The sequence below is a fragment of the Oncorhynchus keta genome, chromosome 14 (genome assembly GCF_023373465.1).
Source record: "Oncorhynchus keta strain PuntledgeMale-10-30-2019 chromosome 14, Oket_V2, whole genome shotgun sequence".
Classification (NCBI taxonomy): Eukaryota; Metazoa; Chordata; class Actinopteri; order Salmoniformes; family Salmonidae; genus Oncorhynchus; species Oncorhynchus keta.
Window position 1 is genome coordinate 7,292,714 of NC_068434.1, and position 25,000 is coordinate 7,317,713.

Here is a 25,000-nt window from a genome sequence, read left to right on the forward strand (position 1 = left end):
GGTCATACCAAACACTCATTATGGGATTGATTCCCTCTGGGGTCATACCAAACACTCATTATGGGATTGATTCCCTCTGGGGTCATACCAAACACTCATTATGGGATTGATTCCTCTGGGGTCATACCAAACACTCAGTATGGGATTGATTCCCTCTGGGGTCATACCAAACACTCAGTATGGGATTGATTCCCTCTAGGGTCATACCAAACACTCATTATGGGATTGATTCCCTCTGGGGTCATACCAAACACTCATTATGGGATTGATTCCCTCTAGGGTCATACCAAACACTCATTATGGGATTGATTCCCTGTAGGGTCATACCAAACACTCATTATGGGATTGATTCCCTGTAGGGTCATACCAAACACTCATTATGGGATTGATTCCTGTCGGGTGATACCAAACACTCATTATGGGATTGATTCCCTGTAGGGTCATACCAAACACTCATTATGGGATTGATTCCCTCTGGGGTCATACTAAACACTCATTATGGGATTGATTCCCTCTGGGGTCATACCAAACACTCATTATGGGATTGATTCCCTCTGGGGTCATACCAAACACTCATTATGGGATTGATTCCTCTGGGGTCATACCAAACACTCATTATGGGATTGATTCCCTCTGGGGTGATACCAAACACTCAGTATGGGATTGATTCCTCTGGGGTCATCCCAAACACTCAGTATGGGATTGATTCCCTGTAGGGTCATACCAAACACTCATTATGGGATTGATTCCCTGTAGGGTCATACCAAACACTCATTATGGGATTGATTCCCTCTAGGGTCATACTAAACACTCATTATGGGATTGATTCCTCTAGGGTCATACCAAACACTCAGTATGGGATTGATTCCCTCTGGGGTCATACCAAACACTCATTATGGGATTGATTCCTCTGGGGTCATACCAAACACTCAGTATGGGATTGATTCCCTCTGGGGTCATCCCAAACACTCAGTATGGGATTGATTCCCTCTGGGGTCATACCAAAACACTCAGTATGGGATTGATTCCCTCTGGGGTCATACCAAACACTCAGTATGGGATTGATTCCCTCTGGGGTCATACCAAACACTCATTATGGGATTGATTCCCTCTGGGGTCATACCAAACACTCATTATGGGATTGATTCCCTCTAGGGTCATACCAAACACTCATTATGGGATTGATTCCCTCTGGGGTGATACCAAAACACTCATTATGGGATTGATTCCCTCTAGGGTCATACCAAACACTCATTATGGGATTGATTCCCTCTGGGGTCATACCAAACACTCATTATGGGATTGATTCCCTCTAGGGTCATACCAAACACTCATTATGGGATTGATTCCCTCTGGGGTCATACCAAACACTCATTATGGGATTGATTCCTCTAGGGTCATCCCAAACACTCATTATGGGATTGATTCCCTCTAGGGTCATACCAAACACTCATTATGGGATTGATTCCCTCTGGGGTCATACCAAACACTCATTATGGGATTGATTCCCTCTAGGGTCATACCAAACACTCAGTATGGGATTGATTCCTTCTGGGTTCTTACCAAAACACTCATTATGGGATTGATTCCCTCTGGGGTCATACCAAACACTCATTATGGGATTGATTCCCTCTAGGGTCATACCAAACACTCAGTATGGGATTGATTCCCTCTAGGGTCATACCAAACACTCATTATGGGATTGATTCCCTCTAGGGTCATACCAAACACTCATTATGGGATTGATTCCCTCTGGGGTCATACCAAACACTCATTATGGGATTGATTCCCTCTAGGGTCATACCAAACACTCATTATGGGATTGATTCCCTCTGGGGTCATACCAAACACTCAGTATGGGATTGATTCCCTCTGGGGTCATACCAAACACTCAGTATGGGATTGATTCCCTCTGGGGTCATACCAAACACTCATTATGGGATTGATTCCCTCTGGGGTCATACCAAACACTCATTATGGGATTGATTCCCTCTGGGGTCATACCAAACACTCAGTATGGGATTGATTCCCTCTGGGGTCATACCAAACACTCAGTATGGGATTGATTCCCTCTGGGGTCATACCAAACACTCAGTATGGGATTGATTCCCTCTGGGGTCATACCAAACACTCATTATGGGATTGATTCCCTCTGGGGTCATACCAAACACTCATTATGGGATTGATTCCCTCTGGGTTCATACCAAACACTCATTATGGGATTGATTCCCTCTGGGGTCATACCAAAACACTCAGTATGGGATTGATTCCCTCTGGGGTCATACCAAACACTCATTATGGGATTGATTCCCTCTGGGGTCATACCAAACACTCATTATGGGATTGATTCCCTCTGGGGTCATACCAAACACTCATTATGGGATTGATTCCCTCTGGGGTCATACCAAACACTCATTATGTATGCACTGTTCTGAACTAGGGAGCTTTGGATAAAAGTATATGCTATTGGTGTATCCTGTAAGCAGAACGGACAGGTGTCCTGCATAACAGGTCCTGGAATATGAAGTATTCCTCGTTAGCTAGTTATCCCTGACATCTGCCCTACTACTCACCCAACTTCCTTTACACCAGGCAGTCATCTGCCCTACTACCCACCTCTCTTTACACCAGGCAGTCATCTGCCCTACTACCCACCTCTCTTTACACCAGGCAGTCATCTGCCCTACTACCCACCTCCCTTTACACCAGGCAGTCATCTGCCCTACTACCCACCTCCCTTTACACCAGGCAGTCATCTGCCCTACTACCCACCTCCCTTTACACCAGGCAGTTATCTGCCCCACTACCAACCTCCCTTTACACCAGGCAGTCATCTGCCCTACTACCCACCTCCCTTTACACCAGGCAGTCATCTGCCCTACTACCCACCTCTCTTTACACCAGGCAGTCATCTGCCCTACTACCCACCTCCCTTTACACCAGGCAGTCATCTGCCCCACTACCCACTCTTTACACCAGGCAGTCATCTGCCCTACTACCCAACTTCCCTTTACACCAGGCAGTCATCTGCCCTACTACCCACCTCCCTTTACACCAGGCAGTCATCTGCCCTACTACCCACCTCCCTTTACACCAGGCAGTCATCTGCCCTACTACCCACCTCCCTTTACACCAGGCAGTTATCTGCCCCACTACCAACCTCTCTTTACACCAGGCAGTCATCTGCCCTACTACCCATGTTTACACCAGGCAGTTATCTGCCCCACTACCCACCTCCTTTACACCAGGCAGTCATCTGCCCTACTACCCACCTCCCTTTACACCAGGAAAGTTATCTGCCCCTGGTGACTACCCACCTCTCTTTACACCAGGCAGTCATCTGCCCTACTACCCAACCTCTCTTTACACCAGGCGGTCATCTGCCCTACTACCCACCTCCCTTTACACCAGGCAGTCATCTGCCCTGATTATGGACACCAGGCAGTCATCTGCCCCCTACTTTACACCAGGCAGTCATCCCCACTACCCACCTCCCTTTACACCAGGCAGTCATCTGCCCTACTACCCACCTCCTTTACACCAGGCAGTCATCTGCCCCTACTACCCACCTTCTTTACACCAGGCAGTCATCTGCCCTAAGAACCTCCCTTTACACCAGGCAGTCATCTGGAACCCACCTCCCTTTACACCAGGCAGTCATTACTACCCACCTTTACACCAGGAAAGATGGCCCTACTGGTGATTATGGACAGCATCAGGCAGTTATCTGCCCTACTACCCACCTCTCTTTACACCAGGCAGTCATCTGCCCTACTACCCACCTCCCTTTACACCAGGCAGTTATCTGCCCCACTACCCACCTCCCTTTACACCAGGCAGTCATCTGCCCTACTACCCACCTTTGGACCAGGCAGTCATCTGCCCTACTACCCGTCTCTCTTTACGCCTGGTGACTACCCATGGACTACCCACATCTTTACACCAGGCAGTCATCTGCCCTACTACCCAACCTCTCTTTGGACACCAGGCAGTCATCTGCCCTACTACCCACCTCCCTTTACACCAGGCAGTCATCTGCCCTACTGACCCACCTCTCTTTACACCAGGCAGTCATCTGCCCTACTACCCACCTCTCTTTACACCAGGCAGTCATCTGCCCTACTACCCACCTCCCTTTACACCAGGCAGTCACTACTACCCCACCTCCCTTTACGGCCAGGCAGTCATCTGGCCCTACTACCCACCTCCTTTACACCAGGCAGTGATTACTACCCACCTCCCTTTATCAGGCAGTTATCTGCCCCACTACCCACCTCTCTTTGACCAGGCAGTCATCTGCCCTAAGAACCCTCTTTACACTGGTGAGTCATGCCCTACTACCCACCTCTTTATCAGGCAGTATCCAGCTGTGTAGCTGTGTGTGTTTGTGGGAATTACCTGACTAGCTGACTGACTTCTAGTAGGTGAAAGACTAATGAACATCAGCCCCAAAAGTCTTGAGGTAAAGTGAGGTGGTGATTAGGAGGAAGATATCAGGAGGAAGTTGAAGAATGCTGTGATTATGGACCGAACATGATATCACTTCCTGGTGATTATTTGGTCCCAATGGGTCTAAAGAAGACTCATTATTTCGTGTTGGTGATTATGGACAGGTGTGTGTGAAGTGTGTGTGTGTGTGGTGATTGTGTGTCCGACACACATGTGCAGGAAAGAAGACCTTTATAAGTTTGTGTTTGATTGTGGACCACGTTAATTAAAACATGTTTTGTGAAAGAAGTGTGTTTATCTGTCCATGTGAGCTGGTTGCTTGCATGTCTACATCAGGAACAGTGGACCTGGGGTTCTGGTGATCCAGGTGTCCCAGTGCATCAGGAAAGAAGGCTTACTGGCTGGTCTGATTAGCTGACCAGCATCAGGAAAGAAGTCCTTCTTCACTGAGTTCTGGTGATTATGGACTACCATCAGAGGGGGAAAGTGGTCCTCTGGCTGGTGATTAGGGGACAGCATCAGGAAGAAGGGGGCCTGGGAACTGGGGATTAGGGGACCACATCAGGGGGAAAGGGGACCTCGGCTGGTGATTATGGACGGGGAACATCAGGAAAGGGAGATGGGGAACATGGGGATTAGGGAACATGGGGAAGAAGGAACAGGGGACTGGTGACGGGGAACATCGGGAAAGGGGAGATGGGGAACATGGGGACTGGTGATTATGGGAACATGGGGAAAGAAGGCCACGGGGTGATTATGGACCACATCAGGGGAAAGAAGGCATGGGGGAACTGGTGACGGGGGGACACATCAGGAAACGGGGAAGGAACATGGGACTGGGAGATGGGGAACATCAGGAAAGGGGAACATGGGGCTGGTGATTATGGGGAACATGGGGAAAGAAGGACGGGCTGGTGAGATGGGGACCACATCAGGGGAACAGAAGGCCGGGGAGATGGGATTATGGGGACAGGGGAACATCAGGAAAGAAGGAACACGGGGACTGGTGATTATGGGCATCAGGAAAGATGAACATGGGGAAGGGGGAGATGGACCACATCATGGGGGAAAGATGGGGAACATGGGGACCTGGGACTGGGGATATGGGGGAACATGGGGAGATGGGGACATGGGAACGGGGAACATGGGCTGGTGATTATGGGGAACATCAGGAAAGAAGGGAACAGCTGGTGATTAGGGGGAGATGGGGAACAGGGGACCTCAGCTGGGAGATGGGGAACATGGGGAAGGGAAGATGGGTGATTATGGGCATCAGGAAAGATGACATGGGGCTGGTGAGATGGGGAACATGGGGAAGGGGGAGAAGACATGGGGACAGGTGAGATGGGGAACACATCAGGAAAGAAGGCCTGGGGACTGGTGAGATGGGGAACATCAGGGAAAGAAGATGGGGCATGGTGATTATGGACCGCATCAGGAAGATGAGAGGAATTCGGCTGAGTGATTATGGACCACATGGGAAAGAAGGCCTCGAACAGACCACTGGTGATTATGGACCACATCAGGAAAGAAGACCTCAGCTGGTGATTATGGACCACATCAGGAAAGACCTCAGCTGGTGATTATGGACCACATCAGGAAAGAAGGCCTCAGCTGGTGATTATGGACCGCATCAGGAAAGAAGGCCTCAGCTGGTGATTATGGACCACATCAGGAAAGATGGCCTCGGCTGGTGATTATGGACCGCATCAGGAAAGATGGCCTCAGCTGGTGATTATGGACCACATCAGGAGAGAAGACCTCAGCTGGTGATTATGGACCGCATCAGGAAAGAAGACCTCGGCTGGTGATTATGGACCACATCAGGAAAGATGGCCTCGGCTGGTGATTATGGACCGCATCAGGAAAGATGGCCTCGGCTGGTGATTATGGACCGCATCAGGAAAGATGGCCTCAGCTGGTGATTATGGACCACATCAGGAGAGAAGACCTCAGCTGGTGATTATGGACCACATCAGGAGAGAAGACCTCGGCTGGTGATTATGGACCACATCAGGAAAGAAGGCCTCGGCTGGTGATTATGGACCACATCAGGAGAGAAGACCTCAGCTGGTGATTATGGACCACATCAGGAGAGAAGACCTCGGCTGGTGATTATGGACCACATCAGGAAAGAAGGCCTCGGCTGGTGATTATGGACCGCATCAGGAAAGAAGACCTCGGCTGGTGATTATGGACCACATCAGGAAAGAAGACCTCGGCTGGTGATTATGGACCACATCAGGAAAGAAGACCTCGGCTGGTGATTATGGACCACATCAGGAAAGAAGACCTCGGCTGGTGATTATGGACCACATCAGGAAAGAAGACCTCGGCTGGTGATTATGGACCACATCAGGAAAGAAGGCCTCGGCTGGTGATTATGGACCACATCAGGAAAGAAGGCCTCGGCTGGTGATTATGGACCACATCAGGAAAGAAGACCTCGGCTGGTGATTATGGACCACATCAGGAAAGAAGGCCTCGGCTGGTGATTATGGACCGCATCAGGAAAGAAGGCCTCGGCTGGTGATTATGGACCACATCAGGAGAGAAGGCCTCGGCTGGTTATTATGGACCACATCAGGAAAGAAGGCCTCGGCTGGTGATTATGGACCGCATCAGGAAAGAAGACCTCGGCTGGTGATTATGGACCGCATCAGGAAAGAAGGCCTCGGCTGGTGATTATGGACCACATCAGGAAAGAAGACCTCGGCTGGTGATTATGGACCACATCAGGAAAGAAGACCTCGGCTGGTGATTATGGACCACATCAGGAAAGAAGACCTCGGCTGGTGATTATGGACCACATCAGGAAAGAAGACCTCGGCTGGTGATTATGGACCGCATCAGGAAAGAAGGCCTCAGCTGGTGATTATGGACCACATCAGGAAAGAAGACCTCGGCTGGTGATTATGGACCACATCAGGAAAGAAGGCCTCGGCTGGTGATTATGGACCGCATCAGGAAAGAAGGCCTCGGCTGGTGATTATGGACCACATCAGGAAAGAAGACCTCGGCTGGTGATTATGGACCACATCAGGAAAGAAGACCTCGGCTGGTGATTATGGACCACATCAGGAAAGAAGGCCTCGGCTGGTGATTATGGACCACATCAGGAAAGAAGGCCTCAGCTGGTGATTATGGACCGCATCAGGAAAGATGGCCACCACTCGTGAGCAACTACCAGTAACATTTGGCCACTGGCTGTTTTGAATTGATCGCCAGTACAGTGTTCCTTACATAAGAGGACACCATACAAAGTTACCTACCTAGTATAGTGATGTAGAAAGACTGGTACCTACCTAGTATAGTGATGTAGAAGGACTAGTACCTAACTAGTATAGTGATGTAGAAGGACTAGTACCTACCTAGTATAGTGATGTAGAAGGACTAGTACCTACCTAGTATAGTGATGAAGAAAGACTGGTACCTACCTAGTATAGTGATGAAGAAAGACTGGTACCTACCTAGTATAGAGATGTAGAACGACTGGTCAATCAGTTTGTTGCTGTCTGGATCCACCAGGTTGAACTTGAAGGAGATGCTCCCTCCTTCATCTCCCTTTTCATGACTGTACTCCAACAGACCTGCAACAACCACACACAGTGAATATTAGGCTCAAATCACTCAACTCGTTTTGGTGATCCTAACGTGAAATGATCATTAGCCTCATGAATTCACCCAGACACAGTCAACAAGAGCGCTTCCACGCCTGCGTAATCTTCTTCTGATTTGCAATCCAAAGGGTCCCAGCTACAACATGCATGGTCGTTGTGTTAGATAAACCCCTTCTTTAGTATCCCAAACCATCTGTTTAATTGGCGATCGATTTGAGTAACCCACTCGTTCAACATGCAGCGAAAGCAATCCAACAAGCTACCGCTAAACTTTGTTAAAACAAGTCAAAATACGTTTCTATCCCAACTTCAGGTACCCTTAAATGTAATTAAACTATAATATTTCATACGGAAAGAAGTATGTTGAATAGAAAAGCTAAATTAGCATGTACGCGTCCTCTTCATCGCGCGCGCACAGACTGATTTCCAACTCAGACTCCCCTTACCAAAACTCTAAATTATTCCTAGTTTGGGAAGAAACGAGCCCGAAACCTTGAAGAAAGACTGTTGACATCTAGTGGAAGCCATAGGAATTGCAATCTGGGAGCTGGAATTGCACGGGACCCATAGCTTTCCAATGAAAGAGCATGGGCTCTCAAACCCCCCCAAAATTCTGATGGTTATTCTTTGGATTTTCTCCTACCATATCAATTGTGTTATAGTCTCATACATTATTTTAACATTTCCACAAACGCCAAAGTGTTTTCTATCCAATGGTACCAATTATATGCATATCCTGACTTCTGGGACTTAGTAACAGGCAGTTTACCTTGGGCACGTCAGTCAGACAGGAAGTGGAGAAAAATAGACCCTAGCCTGAAGAAGTTTTAAAATCTTTGGTGTGACTTACTACCATTACCATATATGTGCATACAAATGCATAATTACAGGCCGAGCCAATGACCTAATTTCAAGATGGCTGCTACCTACATTATGCTTAGCGTTGTGAAGTATAAATTAAATAAATACATCAAAAGCTCCACAGATCTTGTTTGTCTGCCTGTGACCTAACATTTTTTATCACCAGCCCAGAGAGTCAAAGTGTTTTATTTTACACAACATTTTCACCAAACAGCAAACATCTTACAAGGTAAGCTTCCATTTGGTCTGTTTGAGCTGTAGCTACATGGGCGGTATCAAATGAATCCTTAGGTTGGTAGGAACACATCTAGTATATTACCATGTTATCTGATGATGTATGACTTAATAGCAACATCGAATGTCCACGAATGACTATATCTTTGTGCATAAAGAATATTCTGGTTAGAGCCAATGTACTTGTCCTCTTGCTCAGTTGTGCACCGGGGCCTCCCACTCCTCTTTCTATTCTGGTCAGAGCCAGTTTGCGCTGTTCTGTGAAGGGAGTAGTACACAGCGTTGTACGAGATCTTCAGTTTCTTGGCAATTTCTCGCATGGAATAGCCTTCATTTCTCAGAACAAGAATAGACTGATGAGTTTCAGAAGAAAGCACTTTGTTTCTGGCCATTTTGAGCCTGTAATTGAACCCACAAATGCTGATTGCTCCAGATACTCAACTAGTCTAAAGAAGGACAGTTATATTGCTTTTTTAATCAGGACAACAGTTTTCAGCTGTGCTAACATCATTGCAAAAGGGTTTTCTATTGATCAATTAGCCTTTTAAAATGATAAACTTGGATTAGCTAACACAACGTGCCGTTTGAACACAGGAGTGATGGTTGCTGATAATGGGCCTATTCCATTAAAAATCTGCCATTTCCTGCTGCAATAGTCATTTAGAAAATTAACAATGTCTACACTGTATTTTCAGATCAATTTGATGTTATTTTAATGGACAGAAAATGTGCTTTGCTTTCAAAAACAAGGACATTTCTAAGTGACCCCAAACTTTTGAAAGGCAGTGTACATGTGTATAGGTATAGGTATACAATATGTTGGTAGAGTTAAAGTGACTTAGATAATAAACAGAAAGAAGCAGCAGAGTAAAAAAAGGGGGTCAAAGGTCAATCAATAATCCAGGTGGTGCATTTAATTAGCTGTTCAGGAGTCTTCTGGCTTGGGGGTAGAAGCTGTTTATAGAAGCCTCTTGGACCTAGACTTGGCGCTACGGTACTTCTTGCCGTGCGTTAGCAGAGAGAACAGTCTATGACTTGGGTGGCCGGAGTCTTTGACAATTTTTAGGGCATTCCTCTCTGACACCGCCTGGTATAGAGGTCCTAGATAGCAGGAAGCTTGGCCCAGGTGATGTACTGGACCATTCGCACTACCCTCTGTAGTGGCTTGCGGTCGGAGGCCGAGCAGTTGCCATACGAGGCAGTGATCCAATCAGTCAGGATGCTCTCGATGGTGCAGCTGTAGAACCTTTAGAGGATCTGGTATCCATACCAAATCTTTTCAGTCTCCTGAGGGTGAATAGGTGTTGTTGTGCCCTCTTCACAACTGTCTTGATGTGTTTGGACCATGATAGTTTGTTGGTGATGTGGACACCAAGGAACTTGAAGCTCTCCACCTGCTCGGCCATCCTTTTCCTGTAGTCCACGATCATCTCCTTTGTCTAGAACACGTTGAGGAGAGGTTGTTGTCCTGGCACCACAATTCCAGGTCTCTGACCTCCTCCCTATAGGCTGTCTCGTTGTTGTCAGTGATCAGGCCTACCACCAGGTCTCTGACCTCCTCCCTATAGGCTGTCTCGTTGTTGTCGGTGATCAGGCCTACCACCAGGTCTCTGACCTCCTCCCTATAGGCTGTCTCGGTGTTGTCGTGCCTGGCCATGCAGTCATGGGTGAACAGGAGATGACAGGAGATGACAAAGCACGCACCGCTGAGGAGCACCGGTGTTGAGGATCAGCGTGGCGGAGGTGTTGTTGCCTACCCTTACCACCTGGGGGCGGCCCGTCAGGAAGTCTAGGATCCAGTTTCAGAGGGAGGTGTTTAGTCCCCGGGTCCTTACCTTAGAGATGAGCTTTGAGGGCACTATAGTGTTGAACGCTGAGCTGTAGTCAATGAACAGCATTCTCACGTAGGTGTTACTTTTGTCCAGGTGGGAAAGGACAGTAAGGGGTGCAAATTGGAGTGGGTCCAGGGTTTCTGGGATGATGGTGTTGATGTGAGCCATGACCAGCCATTCAAAGCACTTCATGGCTACAGACGTGAGTGCTACGGGTCGGTAGTCATTAAGGCAGGTTACCATGGTGTTCTTGGGGACAGATTATGATCTGTTTGAAACATGTAGGTATTACAGACTTGGTCAGGGATAGGTTGAAAATGTCAGTGAAGACATTTGCCAGTTGGTCAGCGCATGCTCAGAGTACACGTCCTGTTAATCCGTCTGGCCCTGCGGCCTTGTGAATTTTGACCTGTTTAAAGGTCTTACTGAAATCGGCTACAGAGAGCGTGATTACACAGTCGTCCGGAACAGCTGGTGCTCTCATGCATGGTTCAGTGTTGCTTGCTTCGAAGCAAGCATAGAAAGTATTTAGCTCGTCTGGCAGGCTCACGTAGCTGGACAGCTCGCGGATGCGTTTCTTTGGAGGTCGTAGAGGGATTTCTTATTACCGTCCAGATTATTGTCTCGCTCCTTGAAAGCAGCAATTCTTGCCTTTAGCTCAGTGCAAATGTTGCCTCTAATCCAGTGCTTCTAGTTGCTGCATGGTTTGGGAGGCGTTTCTAGAGTGTTGTCTCCTCTGAACAGGTGACATGCTGGTAAAAATGAGGTAAAATGGATTTCAGTTTCCCTTAAAGTCATGGGCAATGAAAAATGCAGCCTCTGAATGTGCATTTTCCTGTTTGCTTATAGCCCTATACTGCTCGTTTAGTTTGGTCTTAGTGCCAGCATCGGTTTGTGGTGGTAAATAGACAGCTACGAAACATATAGATGGTAAATAGTAGCTTACTAGCAACAGCTGTTCCCTTCGACCAGCAAAATGTATATCCACTTCCTTGCTCAGCCACGACACTGAGAAACATAAAAAAAAAATGTCAGGTCCTGTTGATAGGATAGTATCGAATTGAGTGATTGCACGTTCACCGATGTAGTCTCATCAGGAAGCTTGTTTGCCTCTTTTTCACTGCCGATTCCTCTTTCAAGTCCCGGGATTACGATCAGGAGTAAGCAGAATATCCAGAGTTGTCGATATTCCAAATCGAGGTAAGTGATAGCTGATCAATCAAAATGCACAATCAAATGTATTTATAAAGCCCTTCTTACATCAGCTGATGTCAAAAAGTGCTGTATAGAAACCCAGCCTAAAACCCCAAACAGCAAGTAATGCAGGTGTAGAAGCACGGTGGCTAGGAAAAACTCCCTAGAAAGGCCAGAACCTAGTAAGAAACCTAGAGAGGAACCAGGCTATGAGGGGTGGCCAGTCCTCTTCTGGCTGTGTCGGGTGCAAATTATAACAGAACATGGCCAAGATGTTCAAATGTCCATAGATGACAAGGAGTGTCAAATAATAATAATCATAGTGGTTGTCGAGGGTGCAACAGGTCAGCACCTCAGGAGTAAATGTCAGTTGGCTTTTCATAGCCGATCATTCAGAGTATTTCTACCGCTCCTGCTGTCTCTAGAGAGTTGAAAACAGCAGGTCTGGGACAGGTAGCACGTCCGGTAAACAGATCAGGGTTCCATAGCCACAGGCAGAACAGTTGAAACTGGAGCAGCAGCACGGCCAGGTGAACTGGGGACAGCAAGGAGTCATCATGCCAGGTAGTCCTGAGGCATGGTCCTAGGGCTCAGGTCCTCAGAGAGAGAGAGAAAGAAAGAAAAATAGAGAAAAATACACACAGGACACTGGATAAGACAGGAGAAGTACTCCAGATATAACAAACTGACCCTTGCTCCCTGACACATAAACTACTGCAGCAAAAATACTGGAGGCTGAGAAAGGAGGGGTCATGTGACACTGTGGCCCTGTCTGACGATACCCCTGGACAGGGCCAAACAGGCAGGATATAACCCCGCCCACTTTGCCAAAGCACAGCCCCCACATCACTAGAGGGATATCTTCAACCACCAACTTACCATCCTGAGACAAGGCTGAGTATAGACCTTGAAGATCTCTCTCACGGCACAACCCAAGGAGGGGCGCCAACCCGAACAGGAAGATCACGTCAGTGACTCAACCCTCCTAGGGATGCACCCCTCCTAGGGACAGCATGGAAGAGCACCAGTAAGCCAGTGACTCGGCCCCTGTAATAGGGTTAGAGGCAGAGAATCCTAGTGGAAAGAGGGGAACCGACCAGGCAGAGACAGCAAGGGCGGTTCGTTGCTCCAGTGTCTTTCCATTCACATTCACACTCCTGGGCCAGACTACACTCAATCATAGGACCTACTGAAGAGACGAGTCTTCAATAAAGACTTAAAGGTAGAGATTGGTCTATAATAGTTCAAGAACTGTCAGGATTTGGCCAGGATTGTTCCGGTTTTGGCCACTAGATGCCCCCATTGTGCTTTTTGACCCTTTTGTTTTTCCCTTGTTCTAGTTATTAGTTGCACCTGTGCCTCATTTCCCTTGATTGTATTTAAACCCTTAGTGTTCCTCAGTTCTTTGCTCTGTGTTTGTATGTTAGCACCCAGCCCCAGCCATGCTGTGAACTCTTGTTTCTCTAGTTGGATTTTCTTGAGGTACTCTGGTTTTGTTCTTGTTTATTTCTGATTATTCTTTTGAGGTTTGTTTTTTCCCCTGCTGTTCTTACCACTTTGTGGATTTTCCTTGTGTCTTGGAGGATATACATTTTTTCTCTTGGAATTACTTTAGACGTTGTGGATTTATATTTTTGCCTGAAGATCTTTTCCTTTTTTCTTTATTAAATCACTGTCTCTAGTACTGCTGTGTCTGCCTCATCTTCTGGGTTCTGCTGTGTCTGCCTCATCTTCTGGGTTCTGCTGTGTCTGCCTCATCTTCTGGGTTCTGCTGTGTCTGCCTCATCTTCTGGGTTCTGCTGTGTCTGCCTCATCTTCTGGGTTCTGCTGTGTCTGCCTCATCTTCTGGGTTCTGCTGTGTCTGCCTCATCTTCTGGGTTCTGCTGTGTCTGCCTCATCTTCTGGGTTCTGCTGTGTCTGCCTCATCTTCTGGGTTCTGCTGTGTCTGCCTCATCTTCTGGGTTCTGCTGTGTCTGCCTCATCTTCTGGGTTCTGCTGTGTCTGCCTCATCTTCTGGGTTCTGCCGACTATTAGTGGCTCAGTTTACTAAGTGACTGTTTCTCACACCGGAGACCCGAGTTCGTAACCGGGTCCTGACAAGAACACCTCCATATGGACCCACTGAAGAGACAAGTCTTCTTCCAGAAGCTGTTTTCCAATACTAGGAAATTATGGCAGAGACATTATGTACAAAAAAAGTTTCGATCAGCGAAAGAAAATAACACTAAATTGGTCAGGATCACGTAAGACCTCCACTGCACTCACCCACATATGCTTAAGTTCCCCAGGGCACAAGTGGTCACTGAATGGTTTGATGAGCATGAAAATGATGTAAACCACATGCCAGGGTGTCTCAATCACCAGATCACAACCAAATTGAAACACTTATGGGACAGTCTGGAGTGGCGCCTGAGGGAATGGTCCCACCACCTTCAATAAAACACTAAGTTATGACATTTCTTGTGAAGAAAGGTTTCGCATCACTCTAATAGAGTCCAAGACGCGTGTAGAATCTATGTCGAGATGCATGGAAGTGGCGGCTCAACGCCCTATTAAGACACTATATGTGGGTGTTTCCTTTATTTTGACAGTTACCCATATCTGTACCAGCACGAAAGTAAAGTTTGGGTCAATTCAATATCCTGAATTAATTCATTTCAAGAACTGAGAACAAATATCTGGAAAAAAAACAAAAGGGCAATTTTTCCTGGGGGGAAAAAAAGATAGCAGATTTAAACAATTGAAAATCATGGAAAGTGAGAGTGTTTCAATCGAGAGCCGAACGAGGGAGGCAGTGACAGACTTCTGAGAGAGAGAGAGAGAGAGAGAGAGAGAGAGAGAGAGACCTTTGTTGACCTCCTCCTGTGTGAAGCTCTTGACAGGTCCTTTAACAGCCACCGAGTCCTGTCCTCCTCCTTTAGAAAGCTGTAGTCTTCCTACAGGAGGATCTTTGATCAGGATGTACCTCAGCTTCAGGCTGTCTGAGTCGGAATCTGATTCCTTCAGGTTCTGCTCAGTGATCTTAGACGCTGCGCCTGAGGGAAGAGATAACAGACACTCAGAAAATAGCAGAATAAGACTCTACAATATTATTTCGCTACACCCGCAATAACATCTGCTAAACAAGTGTATGTGACCAATATCATCTGCTAAACAAGTGCATGTGACCAATATCATCTGCTAAACAAGTGCATGTGACCAATAACATCTGCTAAACAAGTGTATGTGACCAATATCATCTGCTAAACAAGTGCATGTGACCAATAACATCTGCTAAACAAGTGTATGTGACCAATAACATCTGCTAAACAAGTGCATGTGACCAATAACATCTGCTAAACAAGTGTATGTGACCAATAACATCTGCTAAACAAGTGCATGTGACCAATATCATCTGCTAAACAAGTGTATGTGACCAATAACATCTGCTAAACAAGTGCATGTGACCAATATCATCTGCTAAACAAGTGCATGTGACCAATAACATCTGCTAAACAAGTGCATGTGACCAATAACATCTGCTAAACAAGTGTATGTGACCAATAACATCTGCTAAACAAGTGTATGTGACCAATAACATCTGCTAAACAAGTGCATGTGACCAATAACATCTGCTAAACAAGTGTATGTGACCAATAACATCTGCTAAACAAGTGTATGTGACCAATAACATCTGCTAAACAAGTGCATGTGACCAATAACATCTGCTAAACAAGTGCATGTGACCAATAACATCTGCTAAACAAGTGTATGTGACCAATAACATCTGCTAAACAAGTGTATGTGACCAATAACATCTGCTAAACAAGTGCATGTGACCAATAACATCTGCTAAACAAGTGTATGTGACCAATAACATCTGCTAAACAAGTGCATGTGACCAATAACATCTGCTAAACAAGTGCATGTGACCAATAACATCTGCTAAACAAGTGCATGTGACCAATATCATCTGCTAAACAAGTGCATGTGACCAATAACATCTGCTAAACAAGTGCATGTGACCAATAACATCTGCTAAACAAGTGCATGTGACCAATAACATCTGCTAAACAAGTGCATGTGACCAATAACATCTGCTAAACAAGTGTATGTGACCAATAACATCTGCTAAACAAGTGCATGTGACCAATATCATCTGCTAAACAAGTGCATGTGACCAATAACATCTGCTAAACAAGTGCATGTGACCAATAACATCTGCTAAACAAGTGCATGTGACCAATAACATCTGCTAAACAAGTGTATGTGACCAATAACATCTGCTAAACAAGTGCATGTGACCAATAACATCTGCTAAACAAGTGCATGTGACCAATAACATCTGCTAAACAAGTGTATGTGACCAATAACATCTGCTAAACAAGTGCATGTGACCAATAACATCTGCTAAACAAGTGCATGTGACCAATAACATCTGCTAAACAAGTGTATGTGACCAATAACATCTGCTAAACAAGTGTATGTGACCAATAACATCTGCTAAACAAGTGCATGTGACCAATAACATCTGCTAAACAAGTGCATGTGACCAATAACATCTGCTAAACAAGTGCATGTGACCAATAACATCTGCTAAACAAGTGCATGTGACCAATAACATCTGCTAAACAAGTGTATGTGACCAATATCATCTGCTAAACAAGTGCATGTGACCAATAACATCTGCTAAACAAGTGCATGTGACCAATATCATCTGCTAAACAAGTGCATGTGACCAATAACATCTGCTAAACAAGTGCATGTGACCAATAACATCTGCTAAACAAGTGTATGTGACCAATAACATCTGCTAAACAAGTGCATGTGACCAATAACATCTGCTAAACAAGTGCATGTGACCAATATCATCTGCTAAACAAGTGCATGTGACCAATAACATCTGCTAAACAAGTGCATGTGACCAATAACATCTGCTAAACAAGTGCATGTGACCAATAACATCTGCTAAACAAGTGCATGTGACCAATATCATCTGCTAAACAAGTGCATGTGACCAATAACATCTGCTAAACAAGTGCATGTGACCAATAACATCTGCTAAACAAGTGTATGTGACCAATAACATCTGCTAAACAAGTGCATGTGACCAATAACATCTGCTAAACAAGTGTATGTGACCAATAACATCTGCTAAACAAGTGCATTTGACCAATAACATCTGCTAAACAAGTGCATGTGACCAATAACATCTGCTAAACAAGTGCATGTGACCAATAACATCTGCTAAACAAGTGCATGTGACCAATAACATCTGCTAAACAAGTGCATGTGACCAATAACATCTGCTAAACAAGTGCATGTGACCAATAACATCTGCTAAACAAGTGTATGTGACCAATAACATCTGCTAAACAAGTGTATGTGACCAATAACATCTGCTAAACAAGTGCATGTGACCAATAACATCTGCTAAACTAGTGCATGTGACCAATAACATCTGCTAAACAAGTGCATGTGACCAATAACATCTGCTAAACAAGTGCATGTGACCAATAACATCTGCTAAACAAGTGCATGTGACCAATAACATCTGCTAAACAAGTGCATGTGACCAATAACATCTGCTAAACAAGTGCATGTGACCAATAACATCTGCTAAACAAGTGCATGTGACCAATATCATCTGCTAAACAAGTGCATGTGACCAATAACATCTGCTAAACAAGTGCATGTGACCAATAACATCTGCTAAACAAGTGTATGTGACCAATAACATCTGCTAAACAAGTGCATGTGACCAATAACATCTGCTAAACAAGTGCATGTGACCAATAACATCTGCTAAACAAGTGCATGTGACCAATAACATCTGCTAAACAAGTGCATGTGACCAATAACATCTGCTAAACAAGTGTATGTGACCAATAACATCTGCTAAACAAGTGCATGTGACCAATAACATCTGCTAAACAAGTGCATGTGACCAATAACATCTGCTAAACAAGTGTATGTGACCAATAACATCTGCTAAACAAGTGCATGTGACCAATAACATCTGCTAAACAAGTGCATGTGACCAATAACATCTGCTAAACAAGTGTATGTGACCAATAACATCTGCTAAACAAGTACATGTGACCAATAACATCTGCTAAACAAGTGCATGTGACCAATATCATCTGCTAAACAAGTACATGTGACCAATAACATCTGCTAAACAAGTGCATGTGACCAATATCATCTGCTAAACAAGTGCATGTGACCAATAACATCTGCTAAACAAGTGCATGTGACCAATAACATCTGCTAAACAAGTGCATGTGACCAATAACATCTGCTAAACAAGTGTATGTGACCAATAACATCTGCTAAACAAGTGCATGTGACCAATAACATCTGCTAAACAAGTGCATGTGACCAATAACATCTGCTAAACAAGTGCATGTGACCAATAACATCTGCTAAACAAGTGCATGTGACCAATATCATCTGCTAAACAAGTGCATGTGACCAATAACATCTGCTAAACAAGTGCATGTGACCAATAACATCTGCTAAACAAGTGCATGTGACCAATATCATCTGCTAAACAAGTGTATGTGACCAATAACATCTGCTAAACAAGTGCATGTGACCAATATCATCTGCTAAACAAGTGCATGTGACCAATAACATCTGCTAAACAAGTGCATGTGACCAATAACATCTGCTAAACAAGTGCATGTGACCAATAACATCTGCTAAACAAGTGTATGTGACCAATAACATCTGCTAAACAAGTGCATGTGACCAATAACATCTGCTAAACAAGTGTATGTGACCAATAACATCTGCTAAACAAGTGTATGTGACCAATAACATCTGCTAAACAAGTGTATGTGACCAATAACATCTGCTAAACAAGTGCATGTGACCAATAACATCTGCTAAACAAGTGTATGTGACCAATAACATCTGCTAAACAAGTGTATGTGACCAATAACATCTGCTAAACAAGTGCATGTGACCAATAACATCTGCTAAACAAGTGTATGTGACCAATAACATCTGCTAAACAAGTGCATTTGACCAATAACATCTGCTAAACAAGTGCATGTGACCAATAACATCTGCTAAACAAGTGCATGTGACCAATAACATCTGCTAAACAAGTGCATGTGACCAATAACATCTGCTAAACAAGTGCATGTGACCAATAACATCTGCTAAACAAGTGCATGTGACCAATAACATCTGCTAAACAAGTGCATGTGACCAATAACATCTGCTAAACAAGTGTATGTGACCAATAACATCTGCTAAACAAGTGCATGTGACCAATATCATCTGCTAAACAAGTGCATGTGACCAATAACATCTGCTAAACAAGTGCATGTGACCAATAACATCTGCTAAACAAGTGCATGTGACCAATAACATCTGCTAAACAAGTGTATGTGACCAATAACATCTGCTAAACAAGTGCATGTGACCAATAACATCTGCTAAACAAGTGCATGTGACCAATAACATCTGCTAAACAAGTGTATGTGACCAATAACATCTGCTAAACAAGTGCATGTGACCAATAACATCTGCTAAACAAGTGCATGTGACCAATAACATCTGCTAAACAAGTGTATGTGACCAATAACATCTGCTAAACAAGTACATGTGACCAATAACATCTGCTAAACAAGTGCATGTGACCAATATCATCTGCTAAACAAGTACATGTGACCAATAACATCTGCTAAACAAGTGCATGTGACCAATATCATCTGCTAAACTAGTGCATGTGACCAATATCATCTGCTAAACAAGTGCATGTGACCAATAACATCTGCTAAACAAGTGCATGTGACCAATAACATCTGCTAAACAAGTGTATGTGACCAATATCATCTGCTAAACAAGTGCATGTGACCAATAACATCTGCTAAACAAGTGCATGTGACCAATAACATCTGCTAAACAAGTGCATGTGACCAATAACATCTGCTAAACAAGTGCATGTGACCAATAACATCTGCTAAACAAGTGCATGTGACCAATAACATCTGCTAAACAAGTGCATGTGACCAATAACATCTGCTAAACAAGTGCATGTGACCAATATCATCTGCTAAACAAGTGTATGTGACCAATAACATCTGCTAAACAAGTGCATGTGACCAATAACATCTGCTAAACAAGTGCATGTGACCAATAACATCTGCTAAACAAGTGCATGTGACCAATATCATCTGCTAAACTAGTGCATGTGACCAATAACATCTGCTAAACAAGTGTATGTGACCAATAACATCTGCTAAACAAGTGCATGTGACCAATAACATCTGCTAAACAAGTGCATGTGACCAATAACATCTGCTAAACTAGTGCATGTGACCAATATCATCTGCTAAACAAGTGCATGTGACCAATAACATCTGCTAAACAAGTGTATGTGACCAATATCATCTGCTAAACAAGTGCATGTGACCAATATCATCTGCTAAACAAGTGCATGTGACCAATAACATCTGCTAAACAAGTGCATGTGACCAATAACATCTGCTAAACTAGTGCATGTGACCAATAACATCTGCTAAACAAGTGCATGTGACCAATAACATCTGCTAAACAAGTGCATGTGACCAATAACATCTGCTAAACAAGTGCATGTGACCAATAACATCTGCTAAACAAGTGCATGTGACCAATAACATCTGCTAAACAAGTGCATGTGACCAATATCATCTGCTAAACAAGTGCATGTGACCAATAACATCTGCTAAACAAGTGCATGTGACCAATAACATCTGCTAAACAAGTGCATGTGACCAATAACATCTGCTAAACAAGTGCATGTGACCAATAACATCTGCTAAACAAGTGCATGTGACCAATAACATCTGCTAAACAAGTGCATGTGACCAATATCATCTGCTAAACTAGTGACCAATAACATCTGCTAAACTAGTGCATGTGACCAATATCATCTGCTAAACTAGTGCATGTGACCAATAACATCTGCTAAACTAGTGCATGTGACCAATATCATCTGCTAAACTAGTGCATGTGACCAATATCATCTGCTAAACAAGTGTATGTGACCAATAACATCTGCTAAACAAGTGTATGTGACCAATAACATCTGCTAAACAAGTGTATGTGACCAATATCATCTGCTAAACTAGTGCATGTGACCAATATCATCTGCTAAACAAGTGTATGTGACCAATAACATCTGCTAAACAAGTGCATGTGACCAATAACATTCGATTTTTTAAAATTATATTTGCATCTTCATCTTCTTCTTCTTCATCTTCAGTTCTGACTGCTTTGTTGGAGTTTGTTCCGGTTCCAATTCCATATTGACCTCTGAGTACACCAAACATTAGGAACACCCCCCTTCGAACAGTCTTCGGACTTTACAAGGTGTTCGAAAGCAGGTCGATATTGACTCCAATGCTTTGTGTCAAGTTGGCTGGATGTCCGTTGGGTGGTGGACCGTTCTTGAGACACACGGGAACCTGCTCAGGGTGAAAAACCCAGCAGCGTTGCGGTTCTTGACACACTCAAACCGGTGCGGCCTGGCACCTACTACCATACCCCGTTCAAAGGCACTTCAGTCTTTTTGTCTTGCCCATTTATCTACTGAATGACACACAAACACAAACCGAAGTCCCAATTGTCTCAAGGCTTAAAAATCCTTATCTAACCTTCCTCCTCTCCTTCATCTACACTGATTGAAGTAGATTTAAGTGTCATGAATAAGGGATCATAGCTTTATCCTGGTCCGTCTATGTCATGGAAAGAGCAGGTGTTCCTAATGTTTTGTATACTCGTTGTATATATTCAGCTGCTTCCGGTCTATCACCTCAACTCACCGTAATCCAACCCATCTTAGATGTTTGGTTCCCCTGATGTGAGGGTCGTTGAGCGGTTGTGGACCGGTTCCGACTGACATTTTGTGAACGGTGTCGAGTCCCCTGCCTTATAGTGACAGAAATCCAATCTGTCTGCGTTCTGTTTCCACCCCGCAGAGCTGATTTGAAGTGTCAGGTTTCAGACCTCGACATTATCACAGGTCACATTTTCTATCCTATTCAGACAAAGAATCGATTTCTCTTCCACTGAGCGAGACAGCCCAGCCTGGGAGACGGCATATGAACGGTAACAGTCTAGCCGTTGTGATATTCTCAGCAGGATTTAGAGCTCTCAACATGAAAAAAAAAATACAAATTGATTTCATAAAACGTAAAGAAGACCACGTTTTTCTTGTTCACAAACGACCAAAATCACATCACGCTTAATTAAAGCTGAAGTTTTAACGAATCTGCACACATTTGAATGGTGTTTCTGCGCCGTTCAATGGACTTTTAGGAGAAAAAAGTATCTTTCGTCAGTAATATGAAATAGTGCCATTATTGTTCCGTCTATAAGTATGATCATCATTTATTTTACAGTTAAAATAAATGTGAAATCTAACAGTGTTGTTTATAATTTGACTGTTACGATATTTAGAAAACATGTCAGTCAGGTCAACCCTATTGCCCCACATTCATGATTTTTTTAAAATTAAATACTTGTAGTACTATATATTTATGCCTCTGTCCTAAAAAGTGATTACATCTTAGCAATTTAAGAACTATTTTTAACGGAAAATATGAATTCCAGAACTTTCTAAAACGATGCAACAGTACCAGTTACTGTGCATGGCCAACCGACGAAATATCAGGTCCTTCTGTGGCTCAGTTGGTAGAGCATGGCGCTTGTAACGCCAGGGTAGTGGGTTCAATTCCCGGGACCACCCATACGTAGAATGTATGCACACATCACTGTAAGTCGCTTTGGATAAAAGCGTCAGCTAAATGGCATATATTATATTATTATATATTATTACGTTTGGATAAGTCTATTTAGGCGGGAAATCAACATTTTGCCCCATCATTCAGGCCTCCTTAACATCCCCTTCTCAAACAACAGGCATGACATTGACCCACATCTCTCTCCTCCAGCCCTCTCCTCCAGCCCTCTCCTCTCGCCCTCTCCTCCAGCCCTCTCCTCCAGCCCTCCTCTCTAGCCCTCTCCTCTAGCCCTCCTCTCCAGCCCTCTCCTCCAGCCCTCTCCTCCAGCCCTCTCCATACCTGCAGCCAGGCCTCCTTAACATCCCTTTCTCAAACAACAGGCATGTCATCGACCCACATCTCTCTCCTCAAGCCCTCTCCATACCTGCAGCCAGGCCTCCTTAACATCCCTTTCTCAAACAACAGGCATGTCATCGACCCACATCTCTCTCCTCAAGCCCTCTCCATACCTGCAGCCAGGCCTCCTTAACATCCCTTTCTCAAACAACAGGCATGTCATCGACCCACATCTCTCTCCTCAAGCCCTCTCCATACCTGCAGCCAGGCCTCCTTAACATCCCTTTCTCAAACAACAGGCATGTCATCGACCCACATCTCTCTCCTCAAGCCCTCTCCATACCTGCAGCCAGGCCTCCTTAACATCCCTTTCTCAAACAACAGGCATGTCATCGACCCACATCTCTCTCCTCCAGCCCTCTCCTCTCGTCCTCTCCTCCAGCCCTCTCCTCCAGCCCTCCTCTCTAGCCCTCTCCTCTAGCCCTCCTCTCCAGCCCTCTCCTCCAGCCCTCTCCTCCAGCCCTCTCTTCTAGCCCTCTCCTCCAGCCCTCTACTCCAGCCCTCTCCTCCAGCCCTCTCTTCTAGCCCTCTCCTACAGCCCTCTCTTCTAGCCCTCTCCTCCAGCCCTCTCCTCCAGCCCTCTCCTCTCGTCCTCTCCTCCAGCCCTCTCCTCCAGCCCTCCTCTCTAGCCCTCTCCTCTAGCCCTCCTCTCCAGCCCTCTCCTCCAGCCCTCTCCTCCAGCCCTCTCTTCTAGCCCTCTCCTCCAGCCCTCTCCTCCAGCCCTCTCCTCCAGCCCTCTCCTCCAGCCCTCTCCTCCAGCCCTCTCCTCCAGCCCTCTCCTCCAGCCCTCTCCTCCAGCCCTCTCTTCTAGCCCTCTCCTCCAGCCCTCTCCTCCAGCCCTCTCCTCCAGCCCTCTCTTCTAGCCCTCTCCTCCAGCCCTCTCCTCCAGCCCTCTCTTCTAGCCCTCTCCTCCAGCCCTCTCTTCTAGCCCTCTCCTACAGCCCTCTCTTCTAGCCCTCTCCTCCAGCCCTCTCCTCCAGCCCTCTCCTCCAGCCCTCTCTTCTAGCCCTCTCCTACAGCCCTCTCTTCTAGCCCTCTCCTCCAGCCCTCTCCTCCAGCCCTCTCCTCCAGCCCTCTCCTCCAGCCCTCTCCATACCTGCGGCCAGCTGCAGCCCTCTGTTACCTGTCATCCTTGGTCCTTCAGTCTTCCTGACGTCGATGGTGAAGGTGAGCTGCCCGGCACTGGTGTGGATGCCGTCGGTCAGGGAGAAGGCTAGCTCGTCACTGCCCCCGCTGGCCAGGTCAGGGGTGTACACCAGAAGCAGATCCAACACATCCTGGTAGTAGGATTGAGATTGATTAGTCGATCGAGGTCATGCATATCGTTAACTCAGCTCTATTGACCTGTTTATGATACAAAATACAAAACAATGATTTAATGAATCGATGTCTTACAACAGAGGTTAATGAATTAATCTGCCCTAACACTCATCAAGTAATTCATTCCTGAAAACCTTGTGTTTGTACTCATCCCTACCTGGTAGGTGAACGTGGAACCCTGAGACAGAACCAGACCGTTCTCCAGAGGCTGGGAGTAGAACTGGCGTCTACGCAGCTTGCCTGAAAACAGGACCATGGTGGTACAGGTTGAGTATGTGGGGTTGTGGCTTTGCCTGAACAGAATGATAGTAATAATAATGGTATATTTATTCAGCTGAAGAACAGGGTAGATATATAAATAATACATCCCAGGCCC

General features: G+C 45.3%; 1 protein-coding gene across 1 annotated transcript in view; it reads right to left on the reverse strand.

Moving 5' to 3' along the window:
• The window catches only part of LOC118380010 (extracellular matrix organizing protein FRAS1-like), a 423,703-nt gene that overhangs the window by 52,484 nt on the left and 346,219 nt on the right, over positions 1-25,000 (reverse strand). Inside the window, 6 exon segments of the mRNA XM_052462665.1 lie at positions 4,921-4,990; positions 7,916-8,039; positions 10,537-10,603; positions 15,047-15,225; positions 24,401-24,581; positions 24,782-24,864. Coding sequence (XP_052318625.1) covers positions 4,921-4,990; positions 7,916-8,039; positions 10,537-10,603; positions 15,047-15,225; positions 24,401-24,581; positions 24,782-24,864 — 704 coding nt within the window.